The sequence below is a fragment of the Carcharodon carcharias genome, chromosome 11 (genome assembly GCF_017639515.1).
Source record: "Carcharodon carcharias isolate sCarCar2 chromosome 11, sCarCar2.pri, whole genome shotgun sequence".
NCBI classification, from domain to species: domain Eukaryota; kingdom Metazoa; phylum Chordata; class Chondrichthyes; order Lamniformes; family Lamnidae; genus Carcharodon; species Carcharodon carcharias.
In genome coordinates, this window is record NC_054477.1 from 43,535,595 (window position 1) to 43,553,845 (window position 18,251).

The 18,251-nt window shown below is 41.8% G+C and overlaps 1 protein-coding gene across 5 annotated transcripts in view; it reads right to left on the minus strand.

Annotated features, from left to right (window-relative positions):
- Positions 1 to 18,251, minus strand: part of LOC121284064 (protein furry homolog) — a 520,851-nt gene that overhangs the window by 15,670 nt on the left and 486,930 nt on the right. For 4 of the 5 annotated variants that reach the window (XM_041199077.1, XM_041199078.1, XM_041199076.1 and 1 more), the window contains 4 exons: positions 17,406 to 17,555; positions 13,090 to 13,188; positions 10,069 to 10,152; positions 9,302 to 9,319 (listed from right to left, as the gene is read on the minus strand). In XM_041199077.1, the coding sequence (XP_041055011.1) occupies positions 9,302 to 9,319; positions 10,069 to 10,152; positions 13,090 to 13,188; positions 17,406 to 17,555 (351 nt within the window). The remainder of the gene's footprint in view (positions 1 to 9,301; positions 9,320 to 10,068; positions 10,153 to 13,089; positions 13,189 to 17,405; positions 17,556 to 18,251) is intronic. The other variant, XM_041199079.1, reaches the window with a different exon arrangement.

Genomic DNA, 18,251 nt, shown 5'->3' on the forward strand with positions numbered 1-18,251 from the left:
CATCTCTAACTGCCTTTCAGAAAGCAGTGGTGAGCCTCTTTTTTGAACTGTGCACACCATTTGGTGAAGATAATCGCACAGTGCTATTAGGGAGGGAGTTCCAAGATTTTGACCTATTAACAATGAAGGTATGCGATACATTTCCAAGTCAGGAGGTTGCATGACTTGAAGGGGAATTTGGAGATGGTTCCCATTCACCTGCTACTCTTGTCCTTCTAGGTGGTAAAGGTTGCAGGTTTGGGAAGTGCTGGTGAAGGGGCCTTAGTGAGTTACTGTGGTGCATCTTGCAGATGATACACACTGCTGTGACAGTGTGCAGTGAAGGGAGATGAATGTTTAAGGTGATGGATGGGGTGCTGATCAAATGGGCTACTTTGTCTTGGATGGTGCCGAGTTTCTTGAGTATTGTTGGAACTGTACTCATCCAGAAAATTAGGAAGCATTCCATGGGCAGGGGGAAAAGACCGCTGCCCGCGATCGGCCCCTGTCCGTAATTTCACGCTGGCTGGCCAATTAACGGCCAGCCAGAGTAAAACATGCGCTGAAATGCTCAGCACTGCCGGGGTGGGGGCAGGCTGGTGTAAGCTCAAGCACGGGGGAGAGCAGAATGAAAGCTCCCTGAAGGCAGAGAGCTGCCTCAGGGAGCTGAAGAATTTAAAAGCAATAAAGGAAGATTTTAAAATCCAGAAAAAAATGTCCACACATCAGAATCAGTTATCTGAATATATACATGTTGGAAATTCTGTCCATACATTTTAAAGTTTTTTTATTTAATAACAGAAACCTCATCCCGCCCTTGGATGAGGTTTTTATCAAAAATGCAAAGTCTGCCTGACAGAGTCACCCATCTGCCAACTGTAAGATTGGTTGGACCATGAAAAATCGGGGACAACTGGAATTTTAATGGGCTTAATTGCCCTCTTAATTGTCTTTGGGCACACTTCCAACTTTTGCGTGCGGCCACCGACCGAAATATCATGTGAGCGCGGGATGCTCACTTGACATCATCACACGCTATTTTACACTCGAGCAAGTCAGGCTTGCGCCTGCACACCGTGCTAAAAATTCTGTCCCATGATATTTCTGACTTGGGCCTTGTAGATGTTAATTATGTCTTTAGGAAGTCAGGAGCTGAGTTGCTCACTGCAGAATGCCCAGCCTCTGACCTACTCTTTTGGCTGCAGTATTTATATCACTGGTCCAGTTAAGTTTCTTGTCAATGGTGATCCCCAGAAAGCTTGTGGTAGGGTATTCAGCAATGTTAATGCTGATGAATGTCTAAAGGAAGTGGTTAGACCCTCTCTTGTTGAGGATGGTCATTTCCTGGCACATGTGTAGTGAATGTTACTTGCAATTATTTGTAATTATAGTGAGGAAAACCAAATATAATTTATTTACTCTGGATAGCCAGGGTTTGACTTGTGCAGTGGATTAGCACATTATCCTTTATTACTGGGAATTTAGTTTAAAAAGCCCAGATTGATAATGAAATAATGCAGATTCCAATTGCCATAGGCCCACAATACAAAATGTAGTCTCAATTTTAAAAATTGTGTAAGTGACTAGTGCGGGGCAATGAAAAATGTCACACTTTTACTTAGTTGTTTTTTTTTTGACCTTGGAGTGAAGAAGTAGTGGTGCAGAGGAATGAGAGTTCGAGTTTGGATCTAGCCTTTGTTTATGTCAAAGAATTTGACAGATGACACTCAATTCCAGCTCCAGCATTGACACAGCCTCTATTTGAAGCAGGAAAACAAAAAACTTTAACTTAAATATTACTCATATGATTGTTCCCCCAAAAAATGTTTCTGGAAATGTTTTGATCTTCTGTTAAATAAGGTTTTATTATAATTGTGCTAAGTTTACATTACTTTAAATAGCAAAGAAAGTGGTTCACCACAGATTCATATTTAGTGCTGAAGCAAGGTTTTTTTTTTTAGGGACTGAGCTTTTTGAATTAGTAACCTTAGTCTTTAGAAGAGTATTGTGTTGCTCAAAAATATACTGGACTTGGAGTTTATTGACTATTCAACAGACTAATGAAGGAACATACATGGAAAATAGGGGAATTAAAGGATATATGGAAAAGTGTTAAAAAGATAAAGAGATGACAAAGCTAACAGAATAATGGAGCAGGCCTGAAGATCTATTCCTATTTTATATTTCTAAAAAGTTGCAATATAAAGCATTTGTGCAAAATTATGTTTTGCAAATATATTACAAGATCTATGATAAAATACCTTACCCTAGTGAATGCAGAAGCTGAAAAATGTGTTAATTTATTGATTTAACATTTTTATTGATGTTTTAAAAATGTGTATCATTACACCTCTGGGATGTTTTCAAGGGTTTGAATTCTATTGCCATCATATTTGTGTACCAAGAAAGTTTGCATTGATGTTTGGTGCAGTATGAACTAGAATAAAGTTTTGCAAGGATGAGTTAAAAACACTTTCAATAATTTTTTCTAGCAACTGTACCTTTGCATCACTAATATCACTGTGCATAATAAATTAGTTAGGTTTGTAAGCCTATCATTTATAAGAATAATGATAATCCTTTAAAAGTTTCCACCAAAAATTTCATTGGAGGTTCTCATGATCGACCACTGTAACTTTGGCAGAAGATCTGCATAAAAGCTCGAAAAACAGTACAAACGTTATTTATGGCATTTATTTGTGGTCTGTACAGATCTTTAGCTGTGGGTATGGCAGTCAATCAGGGCAACCCTTTCAAAAATTCAATCTCTTATGATTTGGCTATGTAGCGAGTAAGTAGATCATGCTCTGAATTGTTCATTCTGGGTATGCTAAATAATAAGAACAAATCCTCTACAGATTGAAACAGAATTACCTGGAAAAACTCAGCAGGTCTGGCAGCATCGGCGGAGAAGAGTTGACGTTTCGAGTCCTCATGACCCTTCAGCAGAACTGAGTGAATATTAGGAGAGGGGTGAAATATAGGCTGGTTTAAGGTGGTTTGGGGGGGGGGGGGGGGCGGGGGGGGGGGGGGGGGGGGGGGTGGGGGCAGGGGGAGAGAAGCGGAGGGGGGTGGTGTGGTTGTAGGGACAAGCAAGCAGTGATAGGTGCAGATAATCAAAAGATGTCACAGACAAAAGAACACAGAGGTGTTGAAGTTGGTGATATTATCTAAACGAACGTGCTAATTAAGAATGGATGGTAGGGCACTCAAGGTATAGCTCCAGTGGGGGTGGGGGGACATAAAAGATTTAAAAATAATGGAAATAGGTGGGAAAAGAAAAATCTATATAAATTATTGGAAAAAACAAAAGGAAGGGGGAAGAAACAGAAAGGGGGTGGGGATGGAGGAGGGAGGTCAAGATCTAAAGTTGTTGAATTCAATATTCAGTCCGGAAGGCTGTAAAGTGCCTAGTCGGAAGATGAGGTCCTGTTCCTCCAGTTTCGGTTGGGCTTCACTGGAACAATGCAGCAAGCCAAGGACAGACATGTGGGAAAGAGAGCAGGGTGGAGTGTTAAAATAGCAAGTGACAGGGAGGTTTGGGTCATTCTTGCGGACAGACCGCAGGTGTTCTGCAAAGCGGTCACCCAGTTTATGTTTGGTCTCTCCAATGTAGAGGAGACCGCATTGGGAGCGACGGATGCAGTAGACTAAGTTGGGGGAAATGCAAGTGAAATGCTGCTTTACTTGAAAGGAGTGTTTAGGCCCTTGGACAGTGAGGAGAGAGGAAGTGAAGGGGCAGGTGTTGCATCTTTTGTGTGGGCATGGGGAGGTGCCATAGGCGGGGGTTGAGGAGTAGGGGGTGATGGAGGAGTGGACCAGGGTGTCCCGGAGGGAACGATCCCTACGGAATGCCGCCGGGGGGGGTGAAGGGAAGATGTGTTTGGTGGTGGCATCATACTGGAATTGGCGGAAATGGCAGAGGATGATCCTTTGAATGCGGAGGCTGGTGGGGTGATAGCGTCCCCCTTGTTCTCACCTATCATGTTTCTGGGAGGGAGGAGAAGGCGTGAGGGCGGATGCGCGGGAGATGGGCCGGACACGGTTGAGGGCCCTGTCAACGACCGTGGGTGGAAAACCTCGGGTTAAGGAAGAAGGAGGACATGTCAGAGGAACTGTTTTTGAAGGTAGCATCATCAGAACAGATGCGACGGAGGCGAAGGAACTGAGAGAATGGGATGGAGTCCTTACAGGAAGCAGGGTGTGAGGAGCTGTAGTCGAGGTAGCTGTGGGAGTCGGTAGGCTTGTAATGGATGTTGGTGGACAGTCTATCACCAGAAATTGAGACAGAGAGGTCAAGGAAGGGAAGGGAAGTGTCAGAGATGGACCACGTGAAAATGATGGAGGGGTGGAGATTGGAAGCAAAATGAATACATTTTTCCAAGTCCCGACAAGAGCATGAAGCAGCACCGCAGTAATCATCGATGTACCGGAGAAAGAGTTGTAGAAGGGGGCCGGAGTAGGACTGGAAAAAGGAATGTTCCACATACCCCATAAAGAGACAGGCATAGCTGGGGCCCATGTGGGTACCCATAGCCACACCTTTTATTTGGAGGAAGTGAGAGGAGTTGAAGGAGAAATTGTTCAGTGTGAGAACAAGTTCAGCCAGACGGAGGAGAGTAGTGGTGGATGGGGATTGTTCGGGCCTCTGTTCGAGGAAGAAGCTAAGGGCCCTCAGGCCATCCTGGTGGGGGATGGAGGTGTAGAGGGATTGGACGTCCATGGTGAAGAGGAAGTGGTTGGGGCCAGGGAACTGGAAATTGTTGATGTGACGTAAGGTGTCAGAGGAATCATGGATGTAGGTGGGAAGGGACTGGACAAGGGGAGAGAGAAGGGAGTCAAGATAACGAGAAATGAGTTCCGTGGGGCAGGAGCAAGCTAACACGATCGGTCTACCGGGACAGTTCTGTTTGTGGATTTTGGGCAGGAGGTAGAAGCGGGCCGTCCGAGGTTGGGCGACTATCAGGTTTGAAGCTGTGGGAGGAAGATCCTCAGAGGAGATGAGGTCAGTGACAGTCCTGGAAACAATGGCTTGATGTTCAGTGGTGGGGTCATGGTCCAGGGAGAGGTAGGAGGAAGTGTCTGCGAGGTGACGCTCAGCCTCCGCTGAGTTTTTCCAGATAATTCTGTTTTTGTTTTGGATTTCCAGCATCCGCAGTTTTTTGTTTTTGTTCTTATCTCCTCTACAGATTGAACAGTTTTCATAGCTTTATGATTTGGAATAACATTTTTAGAACAGGACAAATCATAAACAATCAATAATTGAATTACTTTAAAACAGAATAAATTATGCCTCAAATCTTCTGGTCAGTGGCGAGGCTAAGAAGTGTGCCACTGACCACAATCATAGCTGTCTTTACCTTTTTGCGCTGGAGCTTTAGGGACTTCCTGTCTCAGCTGCAGCATGCAGTCATCATCAGAGACAGCCATGAGGCATACTGGCACGGCACCATGGCCATGCCCCCTTTGATGTCAGCAGTGGAAGGAATGCTCATTGAAGTCTAGCAGACTAGTAGCATTGTGGTGAGTTTTTTTTAAAGGTGTGTGTGTTTTTAAAACTATTTCTAATCTCTTAACTACTATTATGAGCTTGCATAACCTTTAAGGAAATTTAAATAAATCTGGAAGTCTTGAAGAGAATTTAAAAAGTACTTGAAATAAATGGTAAAGTACCTTTTATAGAATTGCAAGTGCAGACTAGTAAGATAAGTAACAATTTCTTAATTTTTGAACACTTTTGATTGCTTTTGAGGACTGGATTATATCCTCTCCCGCTGGCAGGTTTGAAGGCAGGATGAGGTAAAATCCAGCAGGCGGTTTTCCCACCACCTACCTGCCCGCCCCTGCCCTCACTGCAATGTTACTAGCGGCGGGGGTGGCTTAAGGAAGCCCACCCATCTGTGGGCCAGTTGAGGCCCTTGGCATGCAGGGGGAGTCCCAACTTAACAGGTCCCAGGTCCCATCGGAGGGCTTCTCCAAGGGGTCATCCTCTCTCCATGGCCTCTAAAACTCTGGCCCCTTTCCCCTCACTGGGGCCTGCCAGCTTGACACCTGACTCACCTGCTGGCTGGCTCCAGTGCAGCTTGCCTTCTCAAGCCCCGAGTGCAGTACCAGCAGTAGCCACCGCTCCCAGTGGCTACTGCTGGTAGTGGAAAGCTGCCAGCCTCTAATTGGTAGGCAGGTCTATGGGGTGGGACTTCCCTTCCCTCAGGGGAACAGTCAATTGGCCGTTTTTCTTTGCCTGGGTAGACTCTCCCTGACGTTTTAGCAGTCTGGTGAGGTGGGGGACGGTGGAGGCTATGGTCAGGGACAACAGTGCCCCATAAGACCTATACGGTCCTATAGGTTTTCAGTTTAGACAGCTATTCTGAGGTCAAATTATTTTTTGAGGGACTTTTGGGCTCTTGGATGTATTTCAGCTTTTAAATGTGTTTATAAATACTGGTCTAAGTTTACACATCTTTTGGTAAGAGTCAAATTGTTTATTTGAGGGATTTCTGGGCATTTGGAGGTATTCCAGCTATTATAATAAGAATTGAGTTTTTTTTCAATTCACTCGTGGAATGTGGGTGTCACTGACTAGGCCAGCATTTATTGCCCATCCCTAATTTCCCTTGAGAAGTTGGTGGTGAGCTGCATTCTTCAACTGCTGCAATCCATGTGGTGTAGGTACAACCACAGTGCTGTTAGGGAGGGTGTTCCAGGATTTTGACTCGGTGACAGTGAAGGAACAGCAATATATTTCCAAGTCAGGATGGCGAGTGGCTTGGAGGGAACTTCCAGGTGGTGGTGTTCCCATGTGTCTGCTGCCCATGTCCTTCCAGATGGTATTGATCGTGGGTTTGGAAGGTGCTGCCTAAGGGATCTTGGTGAATTTCTGCAATGCATCTTGTGGATGGTACACACTGCAGCCACTTGTTCGTTGGTGGTGGAGGGAGTGAATGTTTATGTAAGGGGTGCCAATCAGGTGAACTGCTTTGTCCTGGATGGTGTCAAGCTTCTTGAGCACTGTTGGAGCTGCACTTATCCAGGCAAGTGGAAAGTTTTCCATCACACTCCTGACTTCTGCCTTGTGGACAGGCTTTGGGGAGTCAAATGGTGAGTTACATGCTGAAGAATTCCTAACCTTTGACCTGCTCTTGTAGCAACAGTATTTAGATGGTTAGTCCAGTTTAGTTTCTGGTCAATGGTGACCCCTAAGACGTTGATAGTGGGGGATTCAACGATGGTAATGCCAATGAATATCAAGGGGCAATGGTAAGATTCTCTCTCGTTGGAGATGGTCATTGCCTGACACTTGTGTGGCACCAATGCTACTTGTTACTTGCCACTTGTCAGCCCCAGCGTGGCTATTGTCCAGGTCTTGCTGCATTTGGACATGGACAGTTTTTGACAATTAGTGAATGATGCTGAACATTGTGCAATCATTAGCAAACATCCCCACTTCCGACCTTATAATAGAAGGGAGGTCATTGATGAAGCAGCTGAAACTGGTTGGGCCTAGGACACTACCCTGAGGAACTCCTGCAGTGATGTCCTGGAACTGAAATGATTGACTTCAACAACCAAAGCATCTTCCTTTGTGCTAAGTATAACTCCATCCAGCAGAGAGTTTTCTCCTGATTCCCATTGACTCCAGTTTTGCTAGGACTCCTTGTTGCCATAATTGGTCAAATGCTGCCTTAAGTTCAAGGGCAGTCATTCTCACTTCACCTCTGGAGCTTGGCTCTTTTGTCTGTTTGAACCAAGGTTATAACGAGGTCAGGAGCTGAATGGCCCTGACGGAACCCAAACTGAGCATCAGTAAGCAGGTTATTGCTAAGCAAGTGCTGCTTGATAGCACTGTTGATGACTCCTTCTGTCACTTTAGTGATGATCGAGAGTAGACTGATGGGTGGTAATTGGCCAGGTTGGATTTGTCCTGCTTTTTCTGTACAGGGCATACCTGGGAAATTTTCCACATTGCCGGGTATATGCCAATGTTGTAGCTGTATGGAACAGCTTGGCTAGGGGCATGGCAAGTTCTGGACACAAGTCTTCAGTAATATTGCCAGAATATTTTCAGGGCTCACAGCCTTTGCAGTATCTAATGCCTTTGACTGTTTCTTGATATCACGTGGAATGAACTGAATTGGCTGAAGACTGGCATCTGTGATGCTGGGGACCTCTGAAGGAGCCCGAGTCGGATCATCCACCTCGCATTTATGGCTGAAGGTTGTAGCAAATGCTTCAGCCTTATCTTTTGCACTGATGTGCTGGGCTCCCCCATAAATTAGGATGGGATATTTGTGCAGCCTCCTCCTCCAGTGAGTTGTTTAATTGTCCATCACCATTCAGGACTGGTTCATGTTTATAAAGTGGATAATGGGTGGCGGGTATTGGAGTGGGTGAGGAAGTAGGGGATGTTAATTGTTTAACAAATTTCAGTTTAAATACATTTGGAGGGCAGCCTACTACAGATTTTGCTGTTAAATCACTTTCAATACAGGCCCTGTGCATATGATTTACAGGCATGATTATCCTGGAATAAGTTTCTAGGCAAGTTCAAGGGCAACTAGCTCAATTCCACAATGGCGGGGATAAATGTCGGAGGCTTCCACAGAGGGTCTAGGCAGCGTATTTCCGCCCATCTGAAGTTTGAAATTCCCGGGTAAGTATTATGCAGATATGCATACCAGAACTTCCTCTGAGTCTTGGTGCTCAACAGTGGCGAACATCTGAACGTTTGCAAGAACATTTTTAATAATGCACAGAAAATTCTGTAAACCTCAGGAACCTGAAAACCAGGTAAAACTGTTGCAATGAGAACCAATGTCCTGTGCCTCAAGGAAGCCTGCAAAATTATTTGACTGGAAACTGCATTGGGCCATTTTTCAGACATTCGGGCAACCATCTAAAACAGGTGTTAGGCCCCTGAAACCTCCTAATGAGGTGCTAAATGCCTGTTCAGGCCATCTCTGAGAAGTTGAGCTGCCCTGAGTAGAGCAGATGTTGGTTGGCTCCTCTTATATTTTCTACATGTGGTTGTTGCCGTTACCAGTAGAACAATGTATTATCATTGGAACGGGTAGAGAAATAATTCTGACATTTTCTACTTCATAGCTGTAAGGGTTCCTCAATCTAGCTATTGTCATACTAACTAACCTGGAGATTGTACAGTTAAGTAGAGAGAAGAAATCAAGTTGTGAAACTGGAATAACTTTGAAGTAATTTAGATCTATCCTATGTACAAAGAACAGCATTAGTACTTGAGATGCGTATATGCTAGTAAGCAAAATTTAACAATTTAATAGTTAGAAAATATTCAAGAATTGTAACTTACTGCAAGGGATTCCATTTGCTACACAGCAAGCATGTCACAGGAGCAAAAAGCCAAGAAAACAGAGTATAGAAGATCATTGTAAAACATGCATTAAAGTGCACAGTTCCATACAAGGCATAACCATAGGAGTATTTATATTTGAAAGAAACAAGATGAAAACAACTGTCAATTTGAGGTGTTTTTTTTCCAATCCAGAATGAGTTCAAATGTATCCAAGTTCATGAGCACATGCAATTATATTTAGTTTGCATCAGACTTGATTGTCTATTCTGATACATACATATGATAGTTAATCAATTCTAGATTTTATGAAAGACTATTTTAAGTGTATGATTTATACAACAAAGTAACTACAGTCTGGAAGTTATTAAGTGATCCTATCAATGAACAAGAAATTGCAGGGAATGCACCTGTGATTTTCTAATATGTGCTGCCTTTGTGCAAGGCTGAGCTGATGGCCATAGCATTGTAAAATCTACTTGATTATACAAAGAGTTTTGATGGCATCAAGTAATTAGACTCACAATATATCACTCAAGTACAAAGAGGATGGGTATTCTATATACCAGGATTGACTATCATTTTAGCCAGTGCATGCAATTAGGTGATCAATTCAATCCTGTTAAAATTGTAAACAAATGCTGGGTTCACAAAAGCAAAACTTTACACATTCTTAAATTTTAAATTGCAATATAGAGATTGTGATCAATTATAAATAACATCATGTTTAAATATAATTTTATTAACACGCAAAGAATTTGTTTTACCTTTTCCTCTGAGTCCCCTGGCTGGTTTGTAATTACTGTATCTCCCATAGTACCAGGAAATGATGCTTTACAGTTTGCCAACCACTATTTTTGAAAAAAATGCAAATAGTATTTTTACTAGCTTCAAAATAATATACTTCCTTCTGTCAAACATGTGTCTTTATAAAATGAATACTATAGCTAACAGAAACAATTCAATAATACATAAAAACAGACTGGTGCGTCCCTACATTCCTCAGACTACAGGTAACGAGCACTCGTTTCTTGAATGTTAAGTAGCAGAAAAGGGGCAAAGACCAGGTCTTCTTCCTTTGTGTTTGCTTCATATTTCCTGAGGAAACTACTGCTTGAAACATGTGTGGGGAACCATTTAAATTTTTTGCAAATGAGATTGGAGTGATATCACGATGGACATAATTTAAATAACATAACTATGCAAATATTAGTTTGGTCTGTCCACAGGAATCACCTTTCCCCAAAATCATGCCTCATAAAATAAGATGCGTTGAAGTTAGAGTTCAATTTTCTAATTTGTGCCACTGCTGGAGCCTAATAAAAATAGCCTTTATATACAGGACTGTGGTCAGGCCTGGGTTTTGTGTGTGTGCCATAATTTAGTTAAGGAAGAAATCCAAAAATTTCTTTGGACACTCTTGATCTCTGTCAGTTGTGTTTCTGGCATTTGCTCCTCCCCACCAATGTGATAGCGATAGAACAGAGACAATTGATTCAGATTCTGGTGTCCAATGTAGGAAAATGTCTTGATTGTCAGAAAAAAATAACTGAACTGCACAAATGTGAATTTTTCCATTTCCATTACTGGTCATCCTGAGGTCTCTAAGTGACACTGGCAATTAATGGTAAGTGGACAACAGTTTTGTGTGCAACTCCACATTCACATATAGTACTCCAAATTCACATATAGTACTGTTATTGGTAACCAAAGACTTCATTCATTGATCTGAGCTGGATCCAAGTACTAGACATGAAAATACTGTGTGATAACTAAACCACCTTAAAGTATTTTTTTCCATATCATCTTTCATTCTATATATATGGAGCTTAAATTTATGTGAAAAATCATGAATCTAAATTATTCTCCCTTACTATTCCTTGTCTGAAAGCAGTGAATCATCTATTGACAACTCAACAAATAGACAATCTTTAATTAATAGCAATAGGTTATTCAACTATGGTGAACATTATATTCATCTCCTGTCTTATGCTCACCCAAAACCACATAGTCACAGGCTTCCAGAGGTGGTTCATGGATAGCGATTAGCAACAGAAACTAGTCAACTGTTCTATATCCTAGCCCAGGGACATTGGTCTAGAAATTGACTTAGATCCGTTTTCAGTCAAAGAACAATTAATTTCACAAAGTGTGCTACAGAAGCTGGAGACCTGAGGCCTCAGACCTAATTTTATTTATTGTGGCAAACTGCCGGTGACTGTCATGCCTCCAGAGGTAGCTCATCACATTGCTTCCCTCTAATTTAAATGTGTTTAAACTATGCATAAATTGGAATAAACAAGATGTTAGGTGATACTTCTTTTTCCAGACAGTAATGAGCTTCTGGAGTGTGTTAGCAGCTGGTGTGGTGTGTGCTGATTCTCTGCATGGCTTCAAGAGGGAGCTACATGGTTCTTGACTGGGATAGGTATCACATTATAGAAGATAAATGGATTAACAGGTAATGAATACCATAGTCCTCATGCTCTCATGGACTAGTTTTGATTGCCTGAGGGGGTAAGAGAGGAATTTTCTAGATTTTTTTCCCCACCTTATAGGCCCTGGTTTTTTTCTGTTAATTTGTTTCTCTTGGAAGATTAGATGGTTGCAGGGGAGAGGGGTAGGAAGCATCTAGTCATGATGTTTCAGTGATCATGACTGTGGGGCAGATTTCCCTTTCTACACATCACTTCCTTATGATCAAAATTTAGGCCAACTGCTTCATCAGGTGCAGCATTAGTTAAGTCCTATGAAGGGGAGGGAGGAAAACAGGAAGTGGACTTGTGGCCCTGCAGTGGCCTACAATGGATCTGGGGGAGCACTCCTGCTGCATCTAGCTCTACATGGAGATATGCAAAAAAAAGGTTTATGTGGTGCCCTCCACTTGCAAGTCAGGTGTCCAGCCTCCAGAAGGGGCCCTTAAATAAGCTTTTTGTCCCATGTGCAAGGAGACTATTGCTTTTTAGGGCAGCCACCAGGGAAAGCTGCCTTTGCCAATATAGCAGTGCCCGTAAGGGAACAGCAGAATAATTTAAACTTGGAAAATGTTTGCAACGTGATCAATATCTCACCCATTAAGTCCAACTGTAGAACCCCAACTGCCAAATATGCTGAAATTGGCAAGCTCAGCCCACAGCAGGGATCAAATCTGAGTCTCCTGGTTACTGCCACACTTTACACTGAACTGCCTGTATGCATATTCATTAACTAACAAGCTCATCCCTGAAATTATTAAAATTGAATATCTTAATACAAAACGATAGAATGCGTTCTCACTTTAGGCAATAAACTTGCCCAGCCAGTGTATACCACAGATACAGGGCAAAATTCTCTTGGTTGAACAATTTGTACAGTTTTGACACTCTCTACCAGTGAAACAATTTTGTATTAACAATACCAATCAATCTGTGGTCCCTCTGAGTGAGATTTCCAAGTCAGTACCAAATTGGGTGCACTTCTGTAATGGAGGTCCATTAGGGGCCACAGTGAAACTATCTAAATGCATTTCGTGTCAAACTCTTATAGATAATTTGTGTTTTTGTTTTTAAACACACTTCTATTGCATATAATTCAAAGAGGCAGTGTTAACAGGAATTACTGGCTCATGTGCTGGAAATGACCAGATGTTATTTGGCAAAGGAGCAGGGGAGAAGAACTCAAAAAGAGAAAAACACATTTATAATTACAGTTATAGATAATAAAAATGTCGAGAGTTTTAAATTAGATTAGTAAACATTTAATAATGTAATATCAGAGTATTTTTTGGCATGTTCTGAAAGATGACTAACCAATTGTGCAGCTTCTTTCTTGTTGTTGTATGTGTCCAAATATTCCTGTAGTTCTAAGACATTGAACTTGAGTCTTTCAAGAAGCCCACAAGAAATCAGCTGGAGGAGAGAGAAATGCTGTAAGTATATACCATTTTGAACATATATAAACTTAAAAAATACAAACCTTGTGCTCACAAGCCTTAAGTACTTTTTGTTGAAAGTATTAGAACTCTATGAATTTACTGCTGTAGAGTTAAACTGACTCAGTTTTTCACTAGCTTTTCACAGGAATGGTAGAGGCTGCATTTTTCTGAAAATTACCCTTGATTGGCTAGGGATGCCTGCAATTATGGTTGATTTTTGAGGAAGTACTGTAAGATGCGAGATTAGATATAGTCATGTTTAATGCAGAATGGGAATGCTTTTATATAAACCTGCAGATATCAGAATGAGACATTCTGTTTACCACACTCTCACTTATGGGTACTGATGCCATGGTCAAAATATGGAAAATGTGACTCTCAATACACTTATTTTTAAAATGTTGTTTTACAAGTGTTTTGGAGCTGTGCAATTTTAAAGCTTCCAACTGACTGTTAACTACTTGCTCAATATATATTATTTATAAATATACATATATATGGTGAGCCATTGAATCCAGAGATCATCTACAAACAAATGAGGAATGGAACAACATGTCTTGTGGGTCTCAGTCACAAGTCTGATAAACCTATAATCACTGGGAGCCAAACTGGAAAGCCCTCAAAAATGGGAACGAGGATCGTGATGCATGATTAATCTGCACCCATTGATTGCGATACAGGCAGCATGCTAACTTTGTGCTGCCTGCTCCTTTGAATGGTTCCTTTATTCAGCCAACACTAACTACTCCGTTCATTGGCTAAATGCATCAGCAGGGGTCAGTATCATGAGTGTCCAACGCCATTTAAAAGCAGCCCGCATTGGTTAAAGCTAGCCCAACCTGTCCATCGTAAGATAACCCCTTCATCCCAGGAATGAGTTAAGTGAACCTTCTCTGCACTGCTTCAAATGTAATTATATCCTTTCTTAAATACTCCAGATGTGGTCTCACAAATGCCCTGTACGACTATAGCAAATCTTCCCTACTTTTACACTCCATTCCCCTTGCAATAAACAACAACATTCCATTTGACTTCCTAATCACTTGCTGTACCTGCATACTAACTTTTTGTGATTCATGTACAGGACACCCAGATCCTTCAGCACCACAGAGTTCTGCAATCTCTCGTCATTTAAATAACATGCTGCTTTTTTATCCTTCCTGCCAAAGTGGACAAGTTCACAAGTTCGCATTTTCCCATGCTTGACTTCGCAATGACAACCACCAACTCAGATACAGACACGATGCTCATCTTTCAGGATAGATTAGAGGCAGAATCTGCATATGGTTAGAAAATGGGCACAAGTGGGTAGCAGCCAATGGGCCAGAATAGCACAGGTGCCATCTCACCAGAGTGCAAGATTGCACACGAGTTTTATTGAGAAGACTCAGATGAAGGCTTCTATGGGGCAACCTACAGAAGAAGGCTTATTGTTATGTCTGATCAAATACTTGATACATTACAAAACCTGCCAAAAAGCAAGCTCAGACTGCTGCCATCATTGATATGGGTTTCAGTGTGAAAAGGGGCTTGCAGAGTGTCACAGCAGTCCAGCAAGCTGTCTCCCAACAGATGACTATGATTGCTGAGGGGCCAAAACCAGGGTTCAGCAGTTGCTCTGTGTGGGGCACAAACCTGCCAGCCTCTCTTCGGAAAACATTTGCCCTATCCTTGCCACATTGCCAGTGCACTTGCTGTTGCCTGTCAGCCAGCCAGCTCATTGGGAAGCCCACCAGAAAGAACATGGAGGTGTCTGATACCAACTTGGCACAGGATTTTTCACTTGGAGCCCATCCTTTCCAGCAAGTGCTGGCCAATTCTACTAGCCAAATTGTGGAGCCAACCATGATGCAAACGTCTGTTGACTGATGTCTCAGCTATCGCTGCAGCACAAACATTAGTGTGGGTGCAGCAGTGGAAGCTCAGAGTGAAGCCTCCAACACATTACTAGGATTGCTGTGGCACTGTCCCCACAAGTAACAGTGACATGGCGAAGCACGGAGCTGCTGTCCTCTCTCAGGATGGCAGTACCTGTCCTCTCAAACCTGTCACTCTTTCAGTGGCACTGCTCTTGCCAGCCAGCCAGCTGCTGCCCATTCCGAGATGATGCAGTGCAAAACTGAGCCTTCTAGAGCTAGAGCTGCTCGCAGTCATCCTGCAAGGCCATCTTCAGCCTTCCCCATTGAACGTCAGCAGCCTTCTACCAACAATGTTGTAGCCACTGGTGTAGGAGGAGCACTAGGACAGGAAAAGGAAGACAAACACTAAGGGAATGCCCAAGAGTGATCAGTTGATATAAGTGTGCAGCATGGCATGGTATGATATATAAATCTGGTTTGGAATGTTTATTTTATGGTGAACTTTGTTTTTGCAAAGGGGATGCTGTACTGGTCAGTGACAAAGGAAAGCTAAGGTGTGGAACCTAGTGTGAATAAGAGATTGAAGTTCTATGTACTGGTATCGCAGCAGGATGAGTCCATCATGCATAGCTCATCCAGAAAAAGGCTGTGTTATTTGCCTCCTCCTCAGCGGGGCTCTGTATAGCTAATAGCAAGGGCTGCAGCCTCACTCTGGCAAGAGAATGAAATGTAGTGAGCTCTCCTGTTATATAGATACAAAGCCACAATGAGCCCCTTATGAAACAATGGATAGCAAACTGAGATACGTTGCAAATGATCGCCTGCTCCAGCCTGGAAGAAGCCAGGGACTTATATGTTCATGGTTGTTCTTACTTTCACAGGCAACGGCAAAGCTGTCCTCAACCTGCTCGGGGCTTCCAATTGTGGCAGCAGCAGGTGCTAGATTTCAGTGAGGACATCCTTAGTGAAGTGGTAAAGTCTGACACGTTTTTTTTTTTGCTGAGGAAGAAGTAAGGAAATTATTTATTGAACATATGGCCCCATGCTGAGCACACTTCACCCCTTCGTCTTATAGCATCTTGTTCAGCTCCCACATCTGAAAGCAGGTGGTTGTGCTGAATACTTGAAGTCAGGATGAAGTCCTACAGCAGGTGCCATACTGTAGACTTCAGAAAATTTAAACAACTCTGGAAACCATCAAATGCTTCTACAATTGCAGCAAGAATCAGTACAAATCACTCCAAAACTAACCTGAAAGCAGCTCATGATCCCTTTAAATAGCACTAGTGGGGGGGTCCTTCCTGCTGCTGAGCACATGTTCAGGTGTGCATGTTTAAGAGACAGAGTTAACTAGAGTGTTGAGCTCCAAAATGTCAGTGCTGGCATCAAATCAGTGTTACACACTTACTGACATCACAATCTGCCTACACTGCATACTCCCGCTGGATGTTCCCTGCATGTGTGATAACTCCCTCGCCAAAATGGCACCTGGTGTCAGAGGTATTTGTGTATGCTGCGCCATCTTAGAGGCAAAAAAGTTCTTGTTGCGCTGAGAGACCAAGAGCTATGGAGTTAAATTTCGTGGCCATTATTCCTACTTAACACCTTTATGGGAGTACCATCACCACAAGGACTGCAGCAGATTTAGAAAATCATTACCTTTGCAGGACTACTAAGGATGTGCAAAGAACGTGGATTTGTAAACATTGTCTGCGCCCCAGGTATAATTTAAAAGAAAAGTTTAAACTGTATCATAGCCAAAACAAAGCTAATTTTGTCTCTGTGGCATGCTAACAAGGATTTTCCATGAAATGCATTGCTGTTGTTGCTAAGTATACCTGCATCTTAAATGCATTTTTGAAGGTTTTCTTCGAGGTTTTCAGCTAAATCATAAATAGCAAATAGAAAGGGGCCATTTTCTGTCCAAGCATATTTCATTAACATTTTAAAACATAATTATATAATATTTCAACAAGGAGAAGCACGCTTTAACAATAATTGCAATATTATAATTGATCCAGATTTAGTTCGCTAAACTAGGTAGCTGTGATTTACATTTGTTGTATTATTAATTCCCTTCTAAATATATTTTGTCATGAGAGAGACTTAAGAGAAGTTTGAGTTTTAATACTACTGGTATTTTAAATATTTCCTATTGATATAAACAATTTGGAAAATTATAATGCTAAACATTTGAAAAGCATATATAGATTACATTAAATGTACTTCTAATCAAAGTAAATTGAAAAGAGTTAAAAGTTTTAACAATAAAGAAGTATTCATCTTCATTGTAACAAATTAATGGAAAAATTCTCAGTCAACAGATACTTACAGTTTCAGCATCTAAGAAGACTGTGGGACAATCTGAGCATGAGGTGAGCACCTCTGAAGAACTCATAAATTTTGATCCTATCCCTCGCAGACTGTCTCCAAGGAAACTTGCAGCATCCCAGGTTAGGGAACAGAATTTCTTCTGAATACACTGGAAAATGATTGCAATTGGTTTACTACTACTATCTCTGTTTTCAAAATCTGGTTCAATTAATTTATACCTATTTTCAATTGCTTTTCCATCCTGAAAGTTAACAAATAGTTTTCTCCATTAATTATCACAGAACAACAGAATAGATACAGCACAGATGGAGGTCATTTGGCCCATCATATCTGCATTGGCACTCTGAAGGATCAACTTACTCAGTGTCATTCTCCCACCTTCTCCCCATAACCCTTCAAATAAATGCCAAATGAGTAATACTGTTAAGAAAGTTGAAGGAAAGTGCTGAAAAAGTAAAATTTTACTTATCGATGAAAGAAGTTCTGATACAAAATTATTGGTAAATAATTCATTTTAGTCATCTTTTAAGGTTGAAGCAATACCTTCAGATTTGCTATCCATTCATAACATTTTACAAAATTGGAAATAATCTTTGCAAATGTATATATTCATGTAGGATATAAAGTATATAAAGTTAGGCACTTTACAGCCTTCCGGACTTAACATTGAGTTCAGCAACTTCAGATCATGAACTCTCTCCTCCATCGTCAGCCCTTTTTGTTCCCCTTTTTTCAAATATTTATTTTTTAATTTTTATATATACTTCCCCCCCATTTCTATTATTATTTTAAAAATTTATTTCCATTTGTTGTTCTTTCCCCACCTTTTAGCCTATTTTGATCC